A 22,099-nucleotide genomic window follows, 5' to 3' on the forward strand; every position below is an offset into this window, starting at 1 on the left:
CGAGGGGGGACACCATTTCCCTTACAATCTATTTCCTAACAAATCTGAATTGCTTTTTGAAACCCAGTAAAACAGCAGGCACAAGAGCAATGCACAACCACACAAGCAATGCACAACCACTCAAGCATGATATTGCTCAAGATCTGTGCCACGGTGCCATACTGATGCACAGTATGCTGTGGATGTGCTTAGGACTCTCAATTTCCCTCTACCATAACCACTTATCCAAAACCTCAAAGAAAGGTGAGGAGAAACAGAAGTCAGTCCAAGTAGGCAACTACCAACGACACCTGCATGGATCCCTGGCAAGGCTACAGCAAAGGGCTTTTACTGCAATAACACTCAGATTTACAATGGGTAGACAGACAAAAAGGGGCAACAGCTTCTACTTTTAATGAATTGGTTTTATGGAGGCACAGCTATAACGCTTTTGAGCTTTCACTAGCTTTTCTTTTTCTTTTTTTTAAATAATTTTTTAAATTAAGCTTTATAACATACAACAAATAGAAATCAACGATGAACATCAACTGTAACACAACAACTAATCAATAATAGTTTACAAGTTTTGAATAATATGAACATTACAATAACTTTTAAACAAAGCATACATAATATTACCAAATATCAGAAAACTGAATCAACGTCTGAGCGATTCTTATTTTGGGATGCAAATCATGCATGTCTATAAATTCAAGAAAAGGGAACCATTTGTCATAGAAATTAGACCTGGCAGGAAAGCGTTCAGCATTGAGGATATTATCATTAATCTTATCCAGGATGAAATGGTCCCATGTCTTAGAGAGCCACATCTCTTTAGTTGGCACTTTCTTCAGTTTCCAGACTGAAGCTGTCGCTGATTTTGCTGCAACTAACAAAATTGCTATAAGATTCCTGATAGCTTTTGGGATCTGCGGAATATTCCATTGGTCTAGAAATATAATTGAAGGCGATAATGGAATATCGTAACTCGTAATCTGTTTTATTACTTCCAATATTTCTTTCCAAAATGTGGCTATCCGTGGACAACCCCACCAACTATGAGAGAAGGATCCTACCTCATTGCAACCCTTCCAACACAGGGGAGAGCAAGAGGATGATATTGTAGACAATCTTTTAGGCGTCAAGTGCCACCTGTGAATAATTTTAAACGTTTGGAGTCTTATAGAAATTACTTTTGATGTAAATATTGAAGATGACCAGATTTCCTCCCATTTTTCCTGTGTTTTTCAGTATTGCAATCCTGATGCCATTTGGATTGGCAAGGTAAATCAGTACTTTTTAAACAAGAGAGCAGAATAGCATATATTTTAGATACCATCCCCTTTTTCTCCCTCTGTGTATAGTTTAAAATTTGTTCAAAATCAGTCAAAGGGGTACTCATAATTTTTTTAAGATTTATACTCTCTGTCATGTTTTTAATCTGCATGTAAACATACCAATGAATTTTCTTTTGCGTTTTATTTTCCAGTTCTTGTTTTGACATAATATCTTTCCCAGAAGCTACGTCTATAAGCCTATTGAGTTGCATGTCTTTGAGGACCAAGTTATAATTACTGTTTTTTCCTGGTGGAAACCATGTTTGATTGTGAAAAGAGGAGAATCTTGAAATCTTAGGAACTATTTTATCTCTTATTAAATCCCATTCTGATAGTATTGCTGACAGAAATATGTTATTATGTAATGGAGGGCGATCCTTTCTTTGATTCCAAATCAAGTCACCAAGTGAGAATGATTTTGGGAGTGAACACAATGGTATATTCCAACTAGAGAGTTCAGGCGCTGATAAGAGTTGTAGAACGTTAAACAGACTAACTGCTTTTTGGTAAATTGCCAAGTCAGGAAAGTTTAAACCTCCTTTTGAATGTTTCAACGAGAGGATATTAAAAGAGACCCGTGGAGGTTTGTCTTGCCACAAAAATCTATTCAGAATTGATTGCCATTTTTTCAATTGGGTTGTTGATATTTTCACCAGAATAGATCTAAACAGGAATAGAAGTTTTGGTACATAGAAGGATTTAATTATGTGGAATCTATCCCACCAAGAAAGGTTCAGTTTTTTCTTATTTTGCATATCTGATTTTATGTCTGATATTATTTTATCATGATTAACTTTAATAAGATCATTAACATCCACTGATATTTTAATACCTAGATAAGTTAACTGTTTATTAGTCCACTGGAAGTTGTATGAGTTTTTTATCTGAGTTATCCTGTGACTAGGCAAATTCACTGACAAAATTTGGGATTTTCCTTGATTTACTATCAGTCCTGAAATTCTACCAAAGATTTCTAAAAGGTGATGTAAATGCTTTAAAGACTGATTGGGGTTTTTCAGATAGAGCAACATATCGTCAGCGAATAAGCTGATTTTATACTTGGATGTCCCTATATCTATACCATTTATGGAGTCATTTTCTCTAATCGCTATCGCTAGTGGCTCAAGGGCGATGGCAAACAGTATAGGTGACAACGGGCATCCCTGCCTAGTACCACGTCCAATGTTGATTGAATTTGATAACTGCCCATTTACCTTGATATTTGCTTTTGGTTGATTATAGATAGATTGGATTATAGACAGGCCGAATCCACATTACCTCCGCGCGGCGCTAAATGTCCGCGAAACACCCGGAAGTATAGCGTCTTTCAAGCGCGATTTCTGAAATCGCGCTTGAAAGACTCTATACTTCCGGGTGTTTCGCGGACATTTAGCGCAACACCGGGACGCGCGAAGGTAATGTGGATTCGGCCATAGAAAGTTATTGCCAAAGTTCATCATTTGCATAGTTTTAATTAGGTATTTGATTTCAACCGAATCAAAGGCTTTTTCCACATCTAAGGACAGAAAGGCCGCTTCTATTTTATTGAGTTTACAATGAGCCAGGAGATTTAAAGTTCTATGAATGTTATTAGTTATTTCACGTTTTGGGATGAAGCCTGCTTGATCTGAGTGGATATATTTGTCTATAAAAGTATTAAGACGTTTTGTCATTATTGCAGTAAGGAGTTTGTAGTCGTGATTAAGTATTGAGATAGGCCTGTAAGAAGCTGGATTTAATGGATCTTTACCGTGCTTTAGAATTATTATTATCGTAGCCATTTCCCAAGTAGGTGGTGTTTTCCCTGATGTTACTATGGTGTTGCATGTCTTTGTTAGACGAATGGCTAGTAACTTTGCATATTTTTTATAAAATTCCACAGGGAACCCATCTGGACCTGTCGTTTTATTATTTTTGGCATTTTTTATAGCTTCTAAAATTTCTTGTTGGGCAATTGGTCTTTCTAGAAATTCTCTATCTGCCATAGTCAATTTAGTAAAATTTCTAATCTTTCCTAGAAAGTTGGTAATTCTAACCTCATCTGGGGCCTTTGAGGAGTATAAATTAGAATAGAAATCAGTGAAGATGTTTAAGATTTCCTTAGTAGTAGTTTGCACATTTCCTTTTTTAGCCTTAAGACTATTAATCATGGTAGACCCTTTTTTCTTTTTTATTCTGTTAGAAAGCATACGAAGGGCCTTAGGCGAGTTGAACCAGTATTTCTGTTTAAGATATAACAAGTTTTTGTGAATATCCCTTGTTTCTAATGTTTCCAAAACCTTACGTTTGTTAAGCAGTTTTCTATAGTTTTTTTCATTACCTGTTTTTTTATGGTTTGTTTCCAACTGTTTAATTTCGGCCAAGAGTTCCTGTTTTTGCTTTATTTTTTCCTTATTAATTCTGGAAGTTAGTGAAATTATATGTCCCCTAGCTACTGTTTTAATAGTATCCCAGAAAATGTGTGGGTCTACCTCTTGCGAACTATTCTCTGCTATGATTGTCTCTAAAAAAATTTCTATTTCTGCTGAACTTTGTTGATTATACAATAATTTTTTAGGAAAGCACCACTGCCTATTCTGAGATTGGCACCACTTATTTTCAAACGTTATGCTGACCCATGCATGATCTGATATTAATATATTACCCATTTCAGAACTTAAAAGTTTATCACCTAGAGAGGAAGAAACAAGGATATAATCTATCCTCGTATAAACTTTGTGTCTGGGGGAGTAATATGAAAAGTCTTTTTCTCCTACATGAGTGTGCCTCCATGTGTCTAGGAGATTGTTATTCTGAAGCAATGTGGCAAGCCTTGTAATAGATTTCCTTTTTTGTTTTTTCTTTTTGCTTTTAACTGTTTTGGTATTGAGCACTGTTTTGTCTAGAGAGTGGTTAATGATATAATTCAGGTCTCCTCCTATTATCAGCTGACCTTCCTGAAAGGAGGATAAGGTGTTAAGAGTTTCCTCTATGAAGACAAGTTGTTGGTTGTTTGGTGCATATATTGAAGCAAAAGTGTATGCTTGTCCTTCTATCATACCTTTAACAAAAATAAATCTCCCTTTGGGATCCTTGAGAAGCTTTTTCTTTTGGAAAGGTAGGTTTTTAGTTATTAGAATGGCAACTCCCCTAGATTTGGATGATCCTTCTGCATGAAATTGTGAACCTATCCAATTGGCTTTTAATATGTTGGAATTTCCTGGTCTGAAATGAGTTTCTTGTAGTAGAATGACTTGTGAGTTTGTTTTTGCTAGAGTGGAAATTATGCGCTTACGTTTAATGGGGTTTCCCAATCCTCTAACATTAAAAGATGTTATTTTAAGTTTAGTGCACATCCTGCACTCTTGTCCTCTTTTAAAGAGTTAAACAATTTTCTATTTATTAGTCCCAGTGTACTTGTAACAGAGTATACTATGCTTTAAAATACCCTTATAAAGTGATAGGATCTAGAATTATTCTAACCCACCAAGGGGATCTTATTTTGTATTTATTTATTATTGTACTTAATGTATTTATTTAATTATTCAAATTTGTCTAATGAGAAACTACCTAACTGTGATAACAATTGTTTCTTATTTTACAACCCTAATGACTGTAAACTGAGGCAGTAGTTGTCTTACTTTGTCCAAATTAACTACCCTAACTCAACTAGTTTAAAAACAATCCCCTCTAATAATAAAGTCAAAAATTAGCAAAGCTAACTTTGTTTGTTATAAACACAAATCCAATAAATATGTGCTAGAGTTTAAGCAAAAAATAGAATGCCTAAAGCCAAAATGGCAAACACCCTGTTATAAAACTATTGACACAAATATTTAAGATCTCTTTAACCCAGTACTTCTTGTATTTCACTGAATCTTTTCTGTCTTACTATGTATATCTGTATGACTGTTTTTCTATGTATATAAACTGTTTGAATATCCCCAGTACTTAATATTAACTCCTAACTTGTAGTTAACAACCCTTAAAATGTTTCCTATTACAACAATTGATAACAATATTACAATTGAATAGTATGTTAAACTGATTGGTTACTATTTAAATATTAAAAATATATATCTATATATAATATAATATTATAATATGGAAGAAATGTACTTTGGTAATATAAATAACTCTGTATTTACTCAAACAGATATATAACAATTAATCAAGTAATTAATCACTGTAAATAACTTAATAGGTATATAAATATTAATCAATTTCTTAATCAATGTATTTAAGACAATAGTTATGTAATTATTAATCAAATTATTAAATCCTGCAATTACTCAAATAACAATCAATAACAATTGATCAGTATTAAAATTATTTAGTTGTAAACCTGTATAGCCTGGAAAACTTATTCAAAGCCCTGTAAGATGCAAACGTTAACTCCCCCCCCCCACACCCTCCCTCCCCTTTATATTAATTTGAGATCTTTAGTTATAATTTTTTTTAATAAAACTTTTAATAACTTTAAGAACAAAAAACTACCCAATATCCCCAGAAATAGCTCTTAAACTAGAGTTAGACTCTAGCTTTGGGGAGGGAAAAGTCCCCAAGTCTTGAGCTATTAAAAAAACAAAAAACAAAACTGGAGCTGTCTTAGAAGAACTTTACCCTCCCTCCCCCAAACCCCTGTGATCATACCCGTTTCAATATTTGACTACCCCCGACTCCTATTAAATCACAACTATAATTCTCTCATTCTTTATATATAAATGCTGCTTTAAAAGCCTCTTATTGGGATCTTGCTCCCTTGTGGGGGTGACGGAGGTAACGGCTGCTTCCTCTTGTTGCTGTTCCTGCTGACTTCCATGGGTGTTTCTATTCCCAAAGCAGTCAGAAGCTCCACCCCCGTTCCTAAATCCGATGCTGTGTATTGCTTGCCTTGAATAATCACTAACACTTGGCAGTAATTCAGCCACTTGTAGCGTATGTTAGATTTTCTAAGAGCCTCAGTTATAGGTTTCAGTTCTTTTCGTTTTGTCAAGGTTTCTTTAGGCAGGTCTTCAAAAATGAGTATTGAGTCTCCTTTAAGAGGGATAAAGCCCTTACTTCTGGCTTCTTGCAGTATTTTCAGTCGCATTGATTCCTCTGTAATCTCGATTATAATGTCCCTTGGGCCTGGCTTGTTTCTGAAGAGCCTCTCTGAGCCAACCCTGTAGGCCTTGTTAATGAAGGGGGGGGGGCTCCTCTCCCAGCCTGAAGGGCCTGACTAGCCACGTTGTCAGGGCTGCCTTCAGATTTTCACTGGTGGCAAATGAGTCTTCCACCCCCCTTATCTTTAAATTCCTCTGCCGGGCCTTTATCTCAAGACTGAGAATTCTTTCCCAGTGAGACTCAGTCAGGTGCTGAAGATCTTTTATATCGCTTTGAGATTCCTGACACAAATTTAGAGCCATTTCTGATTTCTGGTTTGTTTTATTCAGTTCTATTCTTATTTCTGATAATTGATTTACTAGAGGCTGTAACAGTTTGGCCATTTGATTGAGTAATCTTTGTTCCAAATACTGCAACTGGGGATCCAGAGTCATTTCTGAGGGAGTTACCTGCGCCTCAGCGATCTCTGTTCTCTCGGCAGCCATTTTAAGCAGTTCTTCACTGTTGTTCCTCACCTGCTTGGAGTCACTCGTGTCAGAAAAACAGTGCTCTAAGTCTTTAACAATTTTAAACTGTAACTTCTTTTTCTTAGAGGCTTGTTTTATCATACTAAGAATTTTTTGAGTACAGGAGTATTTATTTTACAGGGGATTGAGGGTTAAGGAGGACAGAGCTCTCCTAAAATGCTTCCATTCCCTTGGGAATCAAAGCCACGCCCCACTAGCTTTTCTTGATGCAGTGACTGACATCAGGAAGCTGTTTCCTGCCTAGATGGATCATGGAAACTATGACTAACCTAAAATCTAAGGGCACTTCTGGCACTCATAAGGCTTTAACTGCCAAAAGGAATATGAAGCACCAAACACTATTACTACTATCTTTTCATAATTAATAGTTCAAACTGGCATTTAGTCACTCATAAAGGCGATTGTGCTCACTGCAAGAAACCCCAAAGACCTGTCTTCTTAAAACCTACACAAGAGTATGCAGATGTGTAAGGAGTCAGGTTTTCTGGTCTTTCAGTTATGTTTTTACATTGTTTGTTTAAATAGCCTGCCATTCATATTTTAGATGTACCTCAAGCAAATGCCCTTGCCTGGGGTCTAAAGATTCCAGTGAACTAAGACATGTTAAAGATGATTTAAGTGTTCAAACAAGGCATCTGAAATCATTTTTAAGATTTACAGCCCAGTCCAACCCAAAGGCTTTAAAAAAATTAAACAAATCACTACAGAGAGTAAAATGTCATCAAATTCCACATCCTTAGGAAGACAGGGGAAGAGAGGGAAGAGCCACCCAGAAAGGACATCTCTCTGCACGCCCTTGCTACCTGGACCAGGCAAAGACAGCGGATCTGTAATGGAAAGATACTTCTTGGATACATTTTTTTTTTAATATAATTTTTTATTTTCAATATCTAACATACAACTACTACATACATACATACCCTACAAAACAGTAACTACAAAAGACTACAATAACACAAGGGATAGGAAAGAGGAAAGACAAAAGGAAGAGGGAGGGAGGGGTGGAAAAAAGGGGAAGGTACCCTACAAACACTAAACACTAAACACTACATTTCTGTTTTCCCTTCATACTGCCATTATTCAAAAGTTAAAGCTTTATATTATATTGATGGAGTGGTTGACCTTACTAAATGCAAATTACAATTTAATTTCAAGTTAAATTTTTCTTCCCCTCCTGGGTCCCGGACGGAGTTCTCTCTGCGCAACTGCAGCCGCATTGCTCGTTTCCTCCCCCTCCCCCTCAGACTTCTCCTTTTCGTCTTGCTTGGTGCACTGGAATTCTGGGTTCCTGTCCTCAAAATCCCTTAGTTGATCTTCTGATAATATCTTAAAGGCTTGATCTTTATGGGTGAACCAGATTCCTTCCGGAAATAACCATTTGTACTTTATTCCACGTTCTCTCAGAAGAGCTGCGAACTTTTTATACTTAAAACGTCTTTTCCGGACTAGAAATGGGACGTCTTTCAATATCTTAATTTTGTTGCCCAAGAAGTCCAAATCCGCATTGTATGAATTGTATAGGATAGTGTCCCGGATCCTCTTAGATGAAAAATCGATGATGATCTCGCGCGGCAACTGACGCTTCATTGCATACTTTGAAGTAGCCCGACGGGCTTCCAAAATGGCGCTTTTAACTTCTTCTTTAGTTGCCCTCGCGGGTGTCGCCAATAGTTCCGAGACAAGACCCCGTAAGTCCTCGTTTTCCTCCTCTTTCACATTCTGGAGGCGCAAAATTGTCTGTGTTCGTTCCACTTGTAGCCCGATCAACTGATTCTCCACCAGTTTAAGCTCTTTATTCGTAGCCTTCACGAGTGACGCACTTTCCCGAGCAGACTTCTCTGCCCCCCCCGCTGCTTCCTTGATGGTTTTCACTTCGCTCTCAATTAAGCCCACCCTTTGATCTGTTTCATTCAGCTTGTCAACAAAGGGTTTTATAGCTTCACCAACCGCCCTCCGTACAATTTCCTCCAACGATTCTCCCTTTAAGGCAGCCGAAACTGACTTGCCAAGGGCAGGACTTTGTTTCTTTGTTGCCATTTTGGGGGGGGGGCGCCAACCAAATTTTGAGACTCAGCAAAGGGGAAGAGTGAGCCTTCTTGGCTTCAGATCTCACCTCTCCTTCACGTACGCTTGTAATAACAGAAGGAATTCGCTTACTTGTAGGCTCTCGCCTAATTCTGCTCTTTGCCGTTTCTCATGGCCCGGCAGCACTCGAGGCGCCGCGCACGTCCGCCGGCCTCCGTAGGGACAAACGGGCAATTAACCCCCCGCATTGATTCCAGGGGGCTCTTCCCGCAGCGTCCCGGACCCAGCCTCCCTCACTGGGAGTTTTGGGGGCTAATCTTCGCAGATCAGCCGCCCGGACAGGGTGCTCGGCCGCTTCCTCTCGAGCCAGCGAAGAGGAGCGTCCGACATGGCGGAGAAAACGAAACCGAATCCACTTCTTGGATACATTTTGATACTCTAGTCACCTGCATATTAAGAACTGGACTCGTGATTTCCAAGGAGTAATCAGATACAGCAGGCTACCACACAATCATTCTTGCTTCTGCAAGAACTGCGCGATACTGCTATGTTAATTAATTCTGTCCCAATCAACATACCTTAAAAAACTGACCCACTACATGAAAGAATCATCTTCAAATCCAACTTCTGCATTTGCTGATCACAAATCCAGCGATGTGGAAAAATTTTACAAAGAAAAAATTCTTTTTTTTTTTTTGAAAAATTTTTTATTGGGTTAGGATCAAATGTTTACACATTACAGTCAATATTCCCATTTCCCAATTTCTAACCCCCTCCCTTTCCTCCCCCTTTTTGTTGACTTCCAACAGTTTTCCAACCCTTTGTCCCTTTTCCCTTACTCCTTTTAATCTCCTCTATCTAACAAATATATATTCTCTCTTTATTCTAAGCAATACTTCTTTAACTATTTTTAATACTCTGTACCCTGACTATGAGTCCCATTTTCCATAATGGATAAACAATTTATCCCATTTTTCATTATTTCACTTTCAAATATTTCTATATATCATAAACTATGTAAACCATACATTCATATAAATCAACCAGTTTAACTTATACTCTATATGTTATTCATTCTATCTTCTTCTTTCTATTTTAGTTATATTTGTTTACATTAGTATTTCTATTCCCCTTCAGTCATAAGTCTATATATGATATCAATCAATTTGACTCATATACAACTTCAAATAAACATATTCAGTTTGGTACACTGTACGGAATCAAAAAGAAAATATTATTAGTTAATCAATCCTTATAGTTAACGCTTATGATTAATTATTTTCTATCAATATTCTATTTATTATTCTATATATATCAATCTAATATCATAACTGCTTAGAAATTCTCTTTTACCTCTTCTCCTCCCCGGTAAAGTCACCCCCCTCTACATTTTATTGTACTTCAGTAGTTCTCAAACTGCCACAGTTCTCCTCCCACCTCCCATTTCTTCTCCAAATGTTGTTTCAGCTTCTCCCAGTCTGTGTTAAACTGTCCTGAGTCCAGGTTTCTCAATTTTCTTGTCATTTTGTCCATTTCTGCCATATACAGCAATTTGTGGATCCAATCTTCAATAGTTGGCACTTCTTGTATTTTCCATTTTTGCGCATACAAAAGTCTAGCTGCTGCCGTCATGTAAAATATCAACGTCCTATGATGGGCTGGAATTCCCTCCATTCCCAAGTTTAGTAGCAGGAGTTCTGGGTTCTTATTAATTTGAAATTGTAATATCTCACTCATTTCTCTTATTATTTCCCCCCAGTACTGCCTAGCTACCTCACACGTCCACCACATGTGGTAGAGGGAGCCCTCATGCTTCCTGCATTTCCAGCATTTATTAGAAGTGTTCAAATTCCCTAGCGCAATCTTCTTTGGTGTCATGTACCAACGGTAAATCATTTTGTAAATGTTCTCTTTAATACTAGTGCATGTCGTTGTCTTCATTGTAGTCTTCCACAAGTATTCCCATGCCTCCATTGTTATTTCTTTGTTGAAATTATGGCCCATTTCACCATTTGTCCTTTAACTATTTCATCCTCAGTATACCATTTCAGCAGTGCTTGGTATACCTTAGATATTCTTTTCTTGTCCTCTTTAAGAAGGGTCTGCTCTAGTTCCGAGTTTTCTGTTCGTATACCTCCCTTTACAGAGTCCGAGTTATATAAATCTCTAATCTGTCTATACTGGAACCAATCATAATAAGGTGATAGTTCCTCCTGAGTCTTTATTCTGAGTTTAGATTCTTCAGTTCTAGTTATTTCTTTATAAGTTAGACATTGTTGCTCATTATCAACAGCTCTCGGATCTATCACCTCATATGGAACTACCCACAAAGGGGTTCCTTCTTCCAGATAGATTCTATACTTCTTCCAGATTATATATAAACTTCTCCGTATATAGTGATGCAGGAACATCGAGTTCGCCTTTACTTTATCATGCCATAAGTATGCGTGCCATCCAAATATTTTTTTATATCCCTCTAGGGCTAGTAATTTCTTATTCTTTAACGTCATCCACTCCTTCAACCACACCAAGCAAATTGCGTCATGGTAAAGTCTTAGATTGGGCAGTTGCATTCCGCCTCTTTCCTTTGCATCTTGTAAAACTTTCATTTTCACTCGAGGCTTCTTGCCTGCCCATACAAAGTCTGATATTTTCCTCTGCCATTTCTCAAATTGCTTAGAGTCACTGATGATTGGTATTGTCTGTAGCAAAAACATTACTCTTGGTAGCACATTCATCTTAACTGCTGCAATCCTTCCCAACCATGACAAATTTAGTCTGTTCCATTTAATCAAATCTCTCTCTATCTGAGTCCATAGTTTTTCATAGTTGTTTTTAAATAAGTCTATATTCTTAGCAGTCAGTTCGATTCCAAAATATTTCACCTTACTTGTTACTTCACAATCCGTTATTTCCGTTAACAATTGTTGTTTCTGCTTAGTCATATTTTTGCATAGTATCTTTGACTTCTTTTTATTAATATAGAAACCTGCCAAATCTCCAAACTCCTTAATCTTATCTATCACTTTTGGCATGTTCTCCAATGGGTCTTCTACAATTAACATTATGTCATCCGCAAATGCTCTGACCTTATATGAATAGTCCTTTATTTTAATTCCTCGAATTTTTTCATCTTGTCGTATTTGTATCATCAGGATCTCCAATACCAAAATGAACAGCAGTGGAGACAACGGGCAACCTTGTCTTGTTCCTTTACTTATAATCAATTTCTTAGTCGCTTCATCATTCACCACAATTGCTGCAGTCTGGTCTCTGTAAATTTCCTTAATTGCTCTAATGAATCTTTCTCCCAATTGTAGCTTTTCCATAGTGGCAAACATAAAGTCCCAGTTTAAATTATCAAACGCCTTTTCAGCATCAACAAAGAAGAAACCAACCTCTTTGTCACAACGCTTGTCATAATATTCAATAGCATTAATCACTGTCCTTAAATTGTCTCTGATTTGTCTGTCTGGCAAAAAGCCTGCTTGTTCCTCCTCAATGACTTCCGTAAGCCACCCCTTCAGTCTCTCCGCCAGTATCTTCGCAAAGATTTTATAATCATTGTTAAGTAGCGATATAGGTCTGTAGTTTTTCACATTAGTCAAGTCTTGGCCTTCTTTGGGGATCAATGATATATTCACTTCATTCCAGGTATCTGGAATCCGCTGGTCCTTTAAAACTCCATTGATCACCTCTTTTAGGAATGGTGCCAGTTCATTGGCCATTACCTTATATAATTTCGCTGTAAGTCCATCTGGCCCTGGCACCTTTCCTAGATTTGCAGATTGTATTGCCTTGTTTAGTTCCTCATCTGTTACTTCACTGTTCAGTTTATTTCTCCAAGCTTCCGAAATTACTGGAAGTTTCATTTTCTCCAAATATAACGCTATTGACTCTTTATTTACCTCTTTCTTATTATACAACTTAGCGTAGAATTTGTAAAAGGCTCTACTAATGGTAGTCTGTTCCAAATACGTTTTATTATCTTCGCAAATTCTATTTATTATTTTCTTTTCCCTTCTCTTCTTCAGTTGCCATGCCAAATACTTCCCAGGTTTATTTGCACCTTCAAACGCTTTCTGATTCAATCTTTTAAGATTCCACTCCAATTCCTTATTATTCATTGCTGTTAACTGTTCTTGAAGTATTTTAATTTCCTGATATAATTTCTTTTTCCCTGGTCTCTTTTTTAACTGTATTTCTTTGGCTTTTATTTTCTCCTCAATCTCTTGTCTTTTCTCCTCTTTCTTTTTTCTTGCTCTACCATTTAAGTCCATTAGTATGCCCCTTATAACCGCCTTATAAGCGTCCCAAACTTTGTCAGTTGGTACTTCTTTATTTACGTTGTATTGTATGAAGAACTTTGTCTCTCTTCTCAACATCTCCATACTCTCTCCTTCCTGTAGCAAGTCCTCATTTATTCTCCATGCTTTCCTTTTTCTCCTTTTCCCTAATTTCCACATGATTGGATTATGATCTGAGCCTACCATCGGCATTATTTCTACCTCCTTAGTCCATAACGCTAAGTCTTTTGAGGCCCAGATCATATCAATTCTTGATAGTGTACAGTGCCTTGCAGAATAAAAAGTAAATTGTCTACTTTTAGGATATTCTCTTCTCCATACATCTTCTAAAGTCTCCTGTTGTATCAAGTCAAAAAAAAGCTTTGGTAATAGTCCTCTTTTCTTTTGTGCAGTTGTTGTCTTTTTATCTAATTCCAAGTTCGTCACTCCATTGAAGTCTCCGGCAAGAATTATCTGGTCGTATGAAAGATCATCTAGTTGCTTCCTCAAATCCTCAAAGAAGCTTTCCTTTGCACCGTTAGGTGTATAAACTCCGACTACCAACACTCTCTTTAAGTCCCAAGTACATTCCACTGCAATAAATCTGGCTTCCACATCTTTCATTACAAATTTTGGCTGTAGCTCCTCTTTTATGTACAACACCACTCCCCTTTTTTTTTTATTGGAGGCCGCTACAAATTCTTTGCCCAATTTTCCTGATTTTAAATATTTTACATCCTGCTTTCTGATATGGGTCTCTTGCAAACAAACAATGTCACATTTTTGTTTTAATAGCCAGTGGAAAATATTTTTTCTCTTATTCGGTGAGTTTAGTCCATTTACATTCCAAGATAAAACTTTACACTCCATACTCATAGTCTTGTTGGTAAGTCTTTTTCATTGTCCCTTATAAATCGCTCCATCTCTCGCTCAGTTCTGATGCGCTTTTTGGCCCCTCCAAACTCAAAGGACACACCTTCTGGTAACTCCCATCTGTACCTGATTTTCATGTCCTTCAAGATCTGAATTAGCACTTTGTATTTTTTCCGATCTGATAACACTGACCTGGGTAATTCCTTCATTATGATAATCGTCTTGCCATCAATCTCCAATGGATCTTGAAACTGTTTTGTCACAATCTTCTCTTTCATATTTCGTGTCGTAAACTGCACAATCACGTCTCTTGGTAATTTCCTCTGGGTTGCAATTCTCGAGTTCACACGATATGCCACATCTAGGATAGCCACAACTTCCTCCTCCTCCTTCCCCAGGTATTCAGCTAACACCTCAGTCATCTGTTCTTGCGCTGATTTTCCTTCCACTTCTGGCAAGCCATGAAAACGTAACTGCTTCTCCATGTGTTTAGTTTCTGCAACTGACATTCTCCCCCTCATCAGTCTCATCTCTGTTTGTTGCGTGTCTGCTAAGTTCTCCATCGCGTCTTCTACTGTTTTAACTCTCTGCTGCGTTCCTTGTAGTTCACTTTGTATTGTTTCCATACCTTTTTTCACTTCTGACAGCTCCGATTTTACTGTCTGTGTAACCTCTTTAACCTCTTTAATCAACTCCAATTTCGTGTCCTTAAATTCTTTAATCACATCTAAAAGTTTTTTATCCAGGTTTTCTATTGCCGATTGCCACTCTTTTTTTGACATCGTGGGGCTTGCTTTGGCTCGCTCCCACGAGTCCGCTCTCTTCCTTAACTCCGTGGCGTAAAATTTAATGTCCTTTTATTTCAAATGTCCCGGTCTTCTTACAAAAATTAAATTTTAAAGAGTCCAAAATGTCGGGCGTCTTTTCTCTATGGTTTCTCTATGATTTTGCAATCCAAGATGGCCTACTTCCTTTTCCGCTGAGGCCGCGACCCTTCCCCTTTCAAAGATGGCGATTCCCTTCTTCCTGCCCTCCAGCAAGGGCCGCTTCTCTCCAGCAACTCTATTGTTGTTACGCACTTCCTGTCTCCCGACTTCCCACAGTAGGTCTCGCGATGGTGTCTTTTTCTCACAGCTCCATAACCGCAAGTATTCAAAACAATAGTCCAATTCCTTTAATTTCTTTAAACTGAGTCTCTTTTCAAATACAACTGTTGCCGAGTCTTCCCCTCTTTATCGTTAGCCTGTTGCAGTTTGAAAATCTACTTTTATTCCTCTCTGCTTTAATCAATCTGTCCCGTAACAGAAGATAGTGATCTTTACCTTCTCATTCACTTTTCTCGGGTTGTAATCGCTGTTTCGATTTTAACTTCTCTCCGTTTCTTCCCTCAATCGAAGCTTGGGTATGTAGGTCTTATGCCAGCCGAATTGGCCCCAGAACTGCCGCAGAGATTGTAGCCGACCCATCGCAGGGTGGGACCTCAAGGATCGGGAGGGGACCCGTTGTGTAGAGCCCCCCTCGTCCGAGATCTAGCACACCCTAGGGTCTTGAGCGTTCTTTGCCTGCTCTCCGCCTGAGAGCAGTCGGCCGCGGGCTATTTTTCCCCCACCGGCCACTTAAAACGGCAGTCCGGTCAGCTCCGCAAATGGAGCTGCGTCAGACCTCCATGAAGCCCAAACCGGAAATCTCACAAAGAAAAAATTCTGATTTAAATTTAAATAATTTAAACATTTAAATAACATTAGCAAAAGAAAGCATAATTAGCCCATCTAACATGATTGATCTGCAGCACAACAGCCCCAGCAACTGTACATAAACAGACTATATTGAAATACGTAGGGCAGAAATTTTTCCATGGAAAAATATAGCATTAGTAAATTTTCTGGATGTATAATGAAGATATTGGAAAGTCTATTCTAAAAGAATGGAGAAGTTCATGCAACCTGCCCTTAAGCCATCTTTCAATATTCTCCCCCATCTTGAGAGAAGGTCAATGCTAACAGCTGCACTGTAACTCTATGGTAAAGTTCAGGAAGAGGAATGCATACCAGGGCACTGAAGGGTCTTTTTTGAACAGGGATGATCAAATTCCCACAGGGAAGTTCTTTCTGAGAACAGCCCTTAGTTGGTATGAAAGATTCAGGGCTTTTTTTCAGCAGGAATGTGGTGGAATGGAGTTCCGGCACCTCTTGAAAATGGTCACATGGCTGGTGGCCCTGCCCCCTGATCTCCAGACAGAGGGGAGTTTAGATTGCCCTCCATGCCACGGAGGGCAATCTAAACTCCTCTTTGTCTGGAGATCAGGGGGCGGGGCCACCGGCCATGTGACCATTTTCACCAAGGGCGATTTAAACTTTAAAAAACTCCCCCCTTATTCCAGCTGACCCAAAGTGACATCATTGTGCAGTCCTGCATTCCATCACTGAGTTCCACCACCTCTTTTCACAGAAAAAGCCCTGTGAAAGATTATGACATGAATTAAAATTTAAGTGCTGCTGACAAAACAGAGATAAGAAAAAATACACCTACATGTAGATATTCTGATTCTGTCTTCAGACTCAGTCTCTTACACTGCAATCCTAAGAAGAGTTACTCCAGTCTAAGCCTATTGACATCAATGGGCTTAGACTGGAGTAACTCTGCTTAGCATTGCACTGTAAAAGTGCTATCTAGGACTATTCAAGAATGTAACAAGCTGACTATATATATATATAAACCTTCAGGAACAAGAAGAAGCTAACAGGAGGTTAATCTTAGAGACAAGATAGCAAACAAAGCAAAATATAGAAAGTAGAATAGTAGACTAGTAAAATGTTTTGAGATTAGTTTGGTAAAGACCCACACACAGCATGCCACATTATGAAAATTATGATCAATGAAGGGATAACAATAGAGAAAACTAAGTTATGCTAGTTATCCTAATTTCATAAAATATCTGTGATTATGACTAATTTGTATTTCTTTAATTCACTGTTTACAATAAAGAATGCTTTGAAAGCATTGCAAATTATGATTAATTTATATGATCTGGCATGAAGTAAGATGTGAGCTCAGCAAGACTGCAAAGAGGTTTCTTTTGGAATATAAAGATATACCTAAAAGGCCTCTCAAACACTGTATGGTCATTGGCCTGTAGAAGATTCAGCCGTCTCTGTGGCTTGATACATGGCAGTGTATAATATAATTTCAGCTCATTACCTTAACTTTACACAGTCCTTTTAGTTGATTCAGTACTTAGTACGGTAGTCATTCATAATCATATTTTAATGACATGGGAAACAAGCGATCTCGCTGCAATAAGAAATATTCTGCTACAGAAAATTAAAGGTCATAAATTAAAGAACCTCATTCAAGTAACTAAGTAATCCTGCTTAAGTAGTATTAGGAAGATGGAGACACTGGGTGGCACCTTGACCAGTCGGGCACCCTCAAGATCATGGCTTCAGCCATGTTGAGACCTTCCTGCTCTGCTTGTCAATTTGAGAATAACATGCTGGAAGAGAATGTGAGAGTGGTTTCATGTGCAGCAACATCACCCATTTGGAAGAGTGCCGACCTTGTTTCACAATATTATTCTACCCAAGGCAAAAAGAAGTTTATATAACTTGCCATATTCTAAATAATTAGTTTGAGATTTGACTTTGCATTCAGTATTTCTTTTCTGCAGAAAGATATCATATCAAAACAATATACCATAAAGTCTTATATAACAGAATAATCAAGTCTTTTCATTAAGAAATCTTTTTTCTGGGTCATTATGTCCTTTTAGCCAAGGAGGATTAACCTTGTACTGTAACACACTCAATTTAATTTCCAGGTATCATTCCTAAACTACTGCAAGTTTGATACAGGTAATAATCAAAGTTATCCATTTAACAAATGTTGTACTATTTTATGAAAACCAAGATTATTTAAAAATTATGTGAAGCATTCCTTCTTCAGAGTTTTCTCCAAAGCAACACTTTCTTTCAGAACCCTCCCCCCCCCATCACTACAGCTACAGCACAGAGGGGCCTCCAGAGAGGAGCATTCCCTGCCTCAGTCCCCATATAACACCGATCCCCCACCTCAGTACTAGGAGGGGGGGGGCTTTGCCTGAATGGGTTTTTTTGCAAATCAAACAGGTAATGGACATACCATCATTTCAACATGGTAACTGCAGATTATTAAAAACCTTCAAAAGAGCTTTCTGGTGTCATGCAGGGAGATGAACTGGGACAGGGAAAATGGCTGCTGTGTGAGTAGGACCAGGAAAATCCAAAATTTCCTGTCTGCTTAGCAGCCAGCATAGCTTTTCTGCAGTCCTTCCCAAAACATCACAGCAAAGCAAGTATGGGAAAGATGGCAGAAAAGTCAAGGAAAAACAGGTTCAAGGATGCAGCAAGGGGAAAAATCCACTTCACAATAGCATTGAGTACATGGCAAATCACACATGTGGAAATGGCCTTATATGGTACAAATGCTCTATTTAGTTGTACATCAATATGTTTTAGTGATCAGATTTGCACACTGCTTATGTAACATAGTATTAATGAGAAGCATGATTTAAAGCCTTGGTGCTCTTAAGTCAGTGACTTCACATTGTCTTGATTCAAATCAATCTACCCTGCAGTTCTTGATATTTAGTTTTCCTCTTTCTCCTAAGAAAGTGCCCTCAGGAGTGCAGCTTATGGCTTCCTTCCCGAAGCTGCAACTCTAAGGACTTTCAGCACAGCAGTGAGCTCACTGCCAGTGTTCTCGGCATCAGAACACAACCTAATGACGTTTCAGAATCTGTGTGGTTATTACATTAATGCTTCATTTGAAAGGAAAACTTCACGAAAAGTGATGAGAGTTCTTTCAGTGTGAACACTCAGCTGCATGTGGTAATTACAACCATCGCCTTCGCTATATTCTTTAAATGAAATAAGCTTACTTATTTTACCTTATTTGATATTTTTATTCCAGCCATCTGCTAATGATCTCAAAGCGTGCTCCCTCCTCCCACATACACCATTTGCTTCATAACAACCTTCTGAATAGCAACTATCATTGGTAAGCTTCATGCAAAAGTGGGAATTAGAACACAAATTCAAATCCCCATCAGACATTCTATATTGGCTCTTAACTCATCTGGAATCAACTAGATCAGGGGTGAGCAAATTGCGGCCCGCGAGCCACATGCGGCCCGCTACAGAGTTTTTTGTGGCCCGCCAAGACAGTCATTAAACTGATTCTAAAATTAAATGTGCTTGCAGCTATAGATGATATGAAATTAGCACAATAAATAAATTGAATAAAACTACCACTATTTTATTTAATTTATATTTATTGATTTTTATGATACAATTTATACCTTTTCTGAAATGCAGTTAACTAATGAATGCAATCATTTTAAAAGGTGCAGCCCTCCGCTAACCTCCACTCCCACAAAGTGGCCCCCGAGCCAAAACAATTGCCCACCCCTGAACTAGATGATCATTGAATAATTACACATTCATTAGTAAAGCGTGACTGCGCAGTATTTATTTATTGAAATATTTACACCATGCTTCTTCTCTTGGATCATGTGAAATGGCAACTAGAAACACAGATCCAACTAAATAGAGTCCAGAACCCAGAGAGATTAGAACTCAATACAGTGTAACAAAGTTCACTGTAAGGCACATTTTCAGAAATACACCCCTCCCTTCTATATACAAACTGCTGTAAAGGTGCTAATATGGATGCAAGTATTAAATTCAATACTCCTTCAATTTGCAAAGTGTTTTAGGGAACAACTCCCTGTTCCCTGAATGAATTTAATACAATATGCTCTGTGCATAGCTTGCTTTATGACTGACATAGACCAATCGACTGAATTATTTTCTCAATACAGAAGGAAAAGTAAAATCTACAATTAAGGATTTGAAGGTTTAGTTAGAGTAAGCATTGGATGGCCTCATTATTAGCAGGGAGACTGTTGTAATTGCAGCTAATTCTTATCTTTATCTTAACTCTGCTACTGTAGCATTGGTAGGAAGCTTAAAGACAGCTGGAAACTCAAACTGTGATGATTCTGAATCCTGGAGTATTCCTACTACATTAATGTGACTGTTCTATAGCATATTGTCTCTAGATTCCAGATTCAGATGGTGCATGCCTGCAGATACTATGCTTGTCAACCACACGCACAAAAAGAGAGCAACACTCCAGCAATAAGTGTTACAGGGCCACCATCAACATGCATAAATCCATGCAAGGTACAATCTCAAAAAAGAAACCCGGCAAGGCCATGTCCCAGATATATTTTTGCATGCCAGATAGCACGTAGGAGATACGGGAGGGGAGGGACACGCTTGTTTTCCCTCACCCACTTACCAGTGTTCGCCTTGATATTCTCCCTTAAGAACTGCCCGCTGGAAAGATGCTGGAGGCCAAAGCTCTTGGCGATCCTCTCGCACACCGTTCCTTTGCCGGAGCCCGGGGGTCCCAAGACAACCGCTCGCAAAAGCCTGGCGGCCATTGAGAGCTTTCTAGGAAGCCAAAGAAACGACAGTCAAACCCACAGCGGCCCCCGAAACGCCCAAGACCCCCATCCCGGGAAGAGCCAAGCGACAGAGATTCTTCCGCTCTTTGGAGCTCCACCGACAATACCGCCCCCCCCCCCCGCTTCCAACCAGTCCCGACGAAAGCGCCGCCGCGCGACTTACTCCCAGCCATACTGCCTTACCAAAAGTTTCTCCTTCCCCGCCCCGTGTCCGCGGGAGAGTTGGAAGGAATGCTCCTCGCTGCCCGGGGGACAGGAGGGAGGAACAGCGAACGGCGGTTTGTCACGATCTCTCCAATGGAGAAAACCGGACCTGCAAAGCAAGACAAGATGTCAAATGTAGACGACAGTTGTAACTCGCAACCCCACCCCACCCCCACCCCCCGGGTTTTTTGCACGTGGGCAAATCTCGCCCAAATGCCTCTCGACACGAAAAGCAAGAACTCGGTTGCACATTCACACACATGCACACCTTCCTCTGGGCTTGGTAGAGTATTAAACCTGCCGTCCACCAAAGCACATGGCTAAACAATCCCGAACACTGACTGGGTTTAAGAGTTGCCTAGAAATCTCCTAGACGTCTGGATCAGGGTGGGGGATAAATACTCCCCATTCTTCTCCCTTTCTCAGAACTGTTCACAAGTGCACACGACTTCGCTATTAGGGTAGGAGCGAGGAAAGCAGTGAACTCACCACTTCTTGGAGCGTTACAAAAGGGGGGAACTCCCAAGGAAAATAAGATTGCAAAATGGCGTTTTAAAACATTTCTCTAATATGTTGCCTATCGCTCCCCTCTCAATCAAAAACAGCAGATTACAACGTTTTATTCTCGCTTGCTAGCCCGCGGCTCCGCCTGCGCCTTTAAGAGAAGACGCCCAGGGAAAGTGAGGCTCTCAATTACTCAGCCCGTTCGCACACAGGAATAGCCCCAGCCCGTCGCCAGGGCAAAGAAATACCAGTGGTAGAGAAAAGCCACGCGAACCGCGCCCCTTACGGAGCAAAGCAGTTTAGGAGTTGTAGTCCTCCGTTTTCATTTTCTGAGAGCCGTTTTGCCCACCTCGCTACATAAATGGACTATATATCCCAGCAGCCCTTACAGGCAGACTCTCTCCCGCCCTTCTCCACCCCTTCTTCTAGGACTGGATGAATAGAGTGGAACAGAGACGTGATGTGTGATTTTTAAGGGCGGGCGGGGTGGAAGACGCAGGCGCAGTTTTATAGTACAAGGGTAGTCTTAGTAAAAAGCAAGTCTTTTAGAGATGGGTTTAGATATTTTTGGTGTTTATGGTTTTAGCAAAATTACATTTCTTAAAAATAGACCACCTTTAAACATGAATGGGTTCTTAAAAGACTAAATCACAGCATCACGATGGAAGTTGTGGAAAGTGGGTCCACCTACTGGTAATCAATGAAAATAAAAGCAGAGCATGGGGCAAAAAATTGCAGTCGGATTCTTCCAAGGCATGGCTTTTCGGAAGT

At 39.0% G+C, this 22,099-nt stretch overlaps 1 protein-coding gene across 2 annotated transcripts in view; it reads right to left on the reverse strand.

Annotated features, from left to right (window-relative positions):
• The window catches only part of AK4 (adenylate kinase 4), a 61,948-nt gene extending 40,401 nt beyond the window's left edge, over positions 1-21,547 (reverse strand). Inside the window, exons 1-3 of one of the 2 annotated variants that reach the window (XM_054979946.1) lie at positions 21,314-21,547; positions 20,804-20,933; positions 20,452-20,602 (exon numbers count right to left, since the gene is read on the reverse strand). In XM_054979946.1, the coding sequence (XP_054835921.1) occupies positions 20,452-20,596 (145 nt within the window). In that variant the 5' untranslated portion in view covers positions 20,597-20,602; positions 20,804-20,933; positions 21,314-21,547. Of the gene's footprint in view, positions 1-20,451; positions 20,607-20,803; positions 20,934-21,313 lie in introns of both variants that reach the window. The other variant, XM_054979945.1, reaches the window with a different exon arrangement.
• Between the last annotated feature and the right edge of the window lie 552 nt (positions 21,548-22,099).

Source organism: Eublepharis macularius, chromosome 5 (assembly GCF_028583425.1).
Source record: "Eublepharis macularius isolate TG4126 chromosome 5, MPM_Emac_v1.0, whole genome shotgun sequence".
Classification (NCBI taxonomy): domain Eukaryota; kingdom Metazoa; phylum Chordata; class Lepidosauria; order Squamata; family Eublepharidae; genus Eublepharis; species Eublepharis macularius.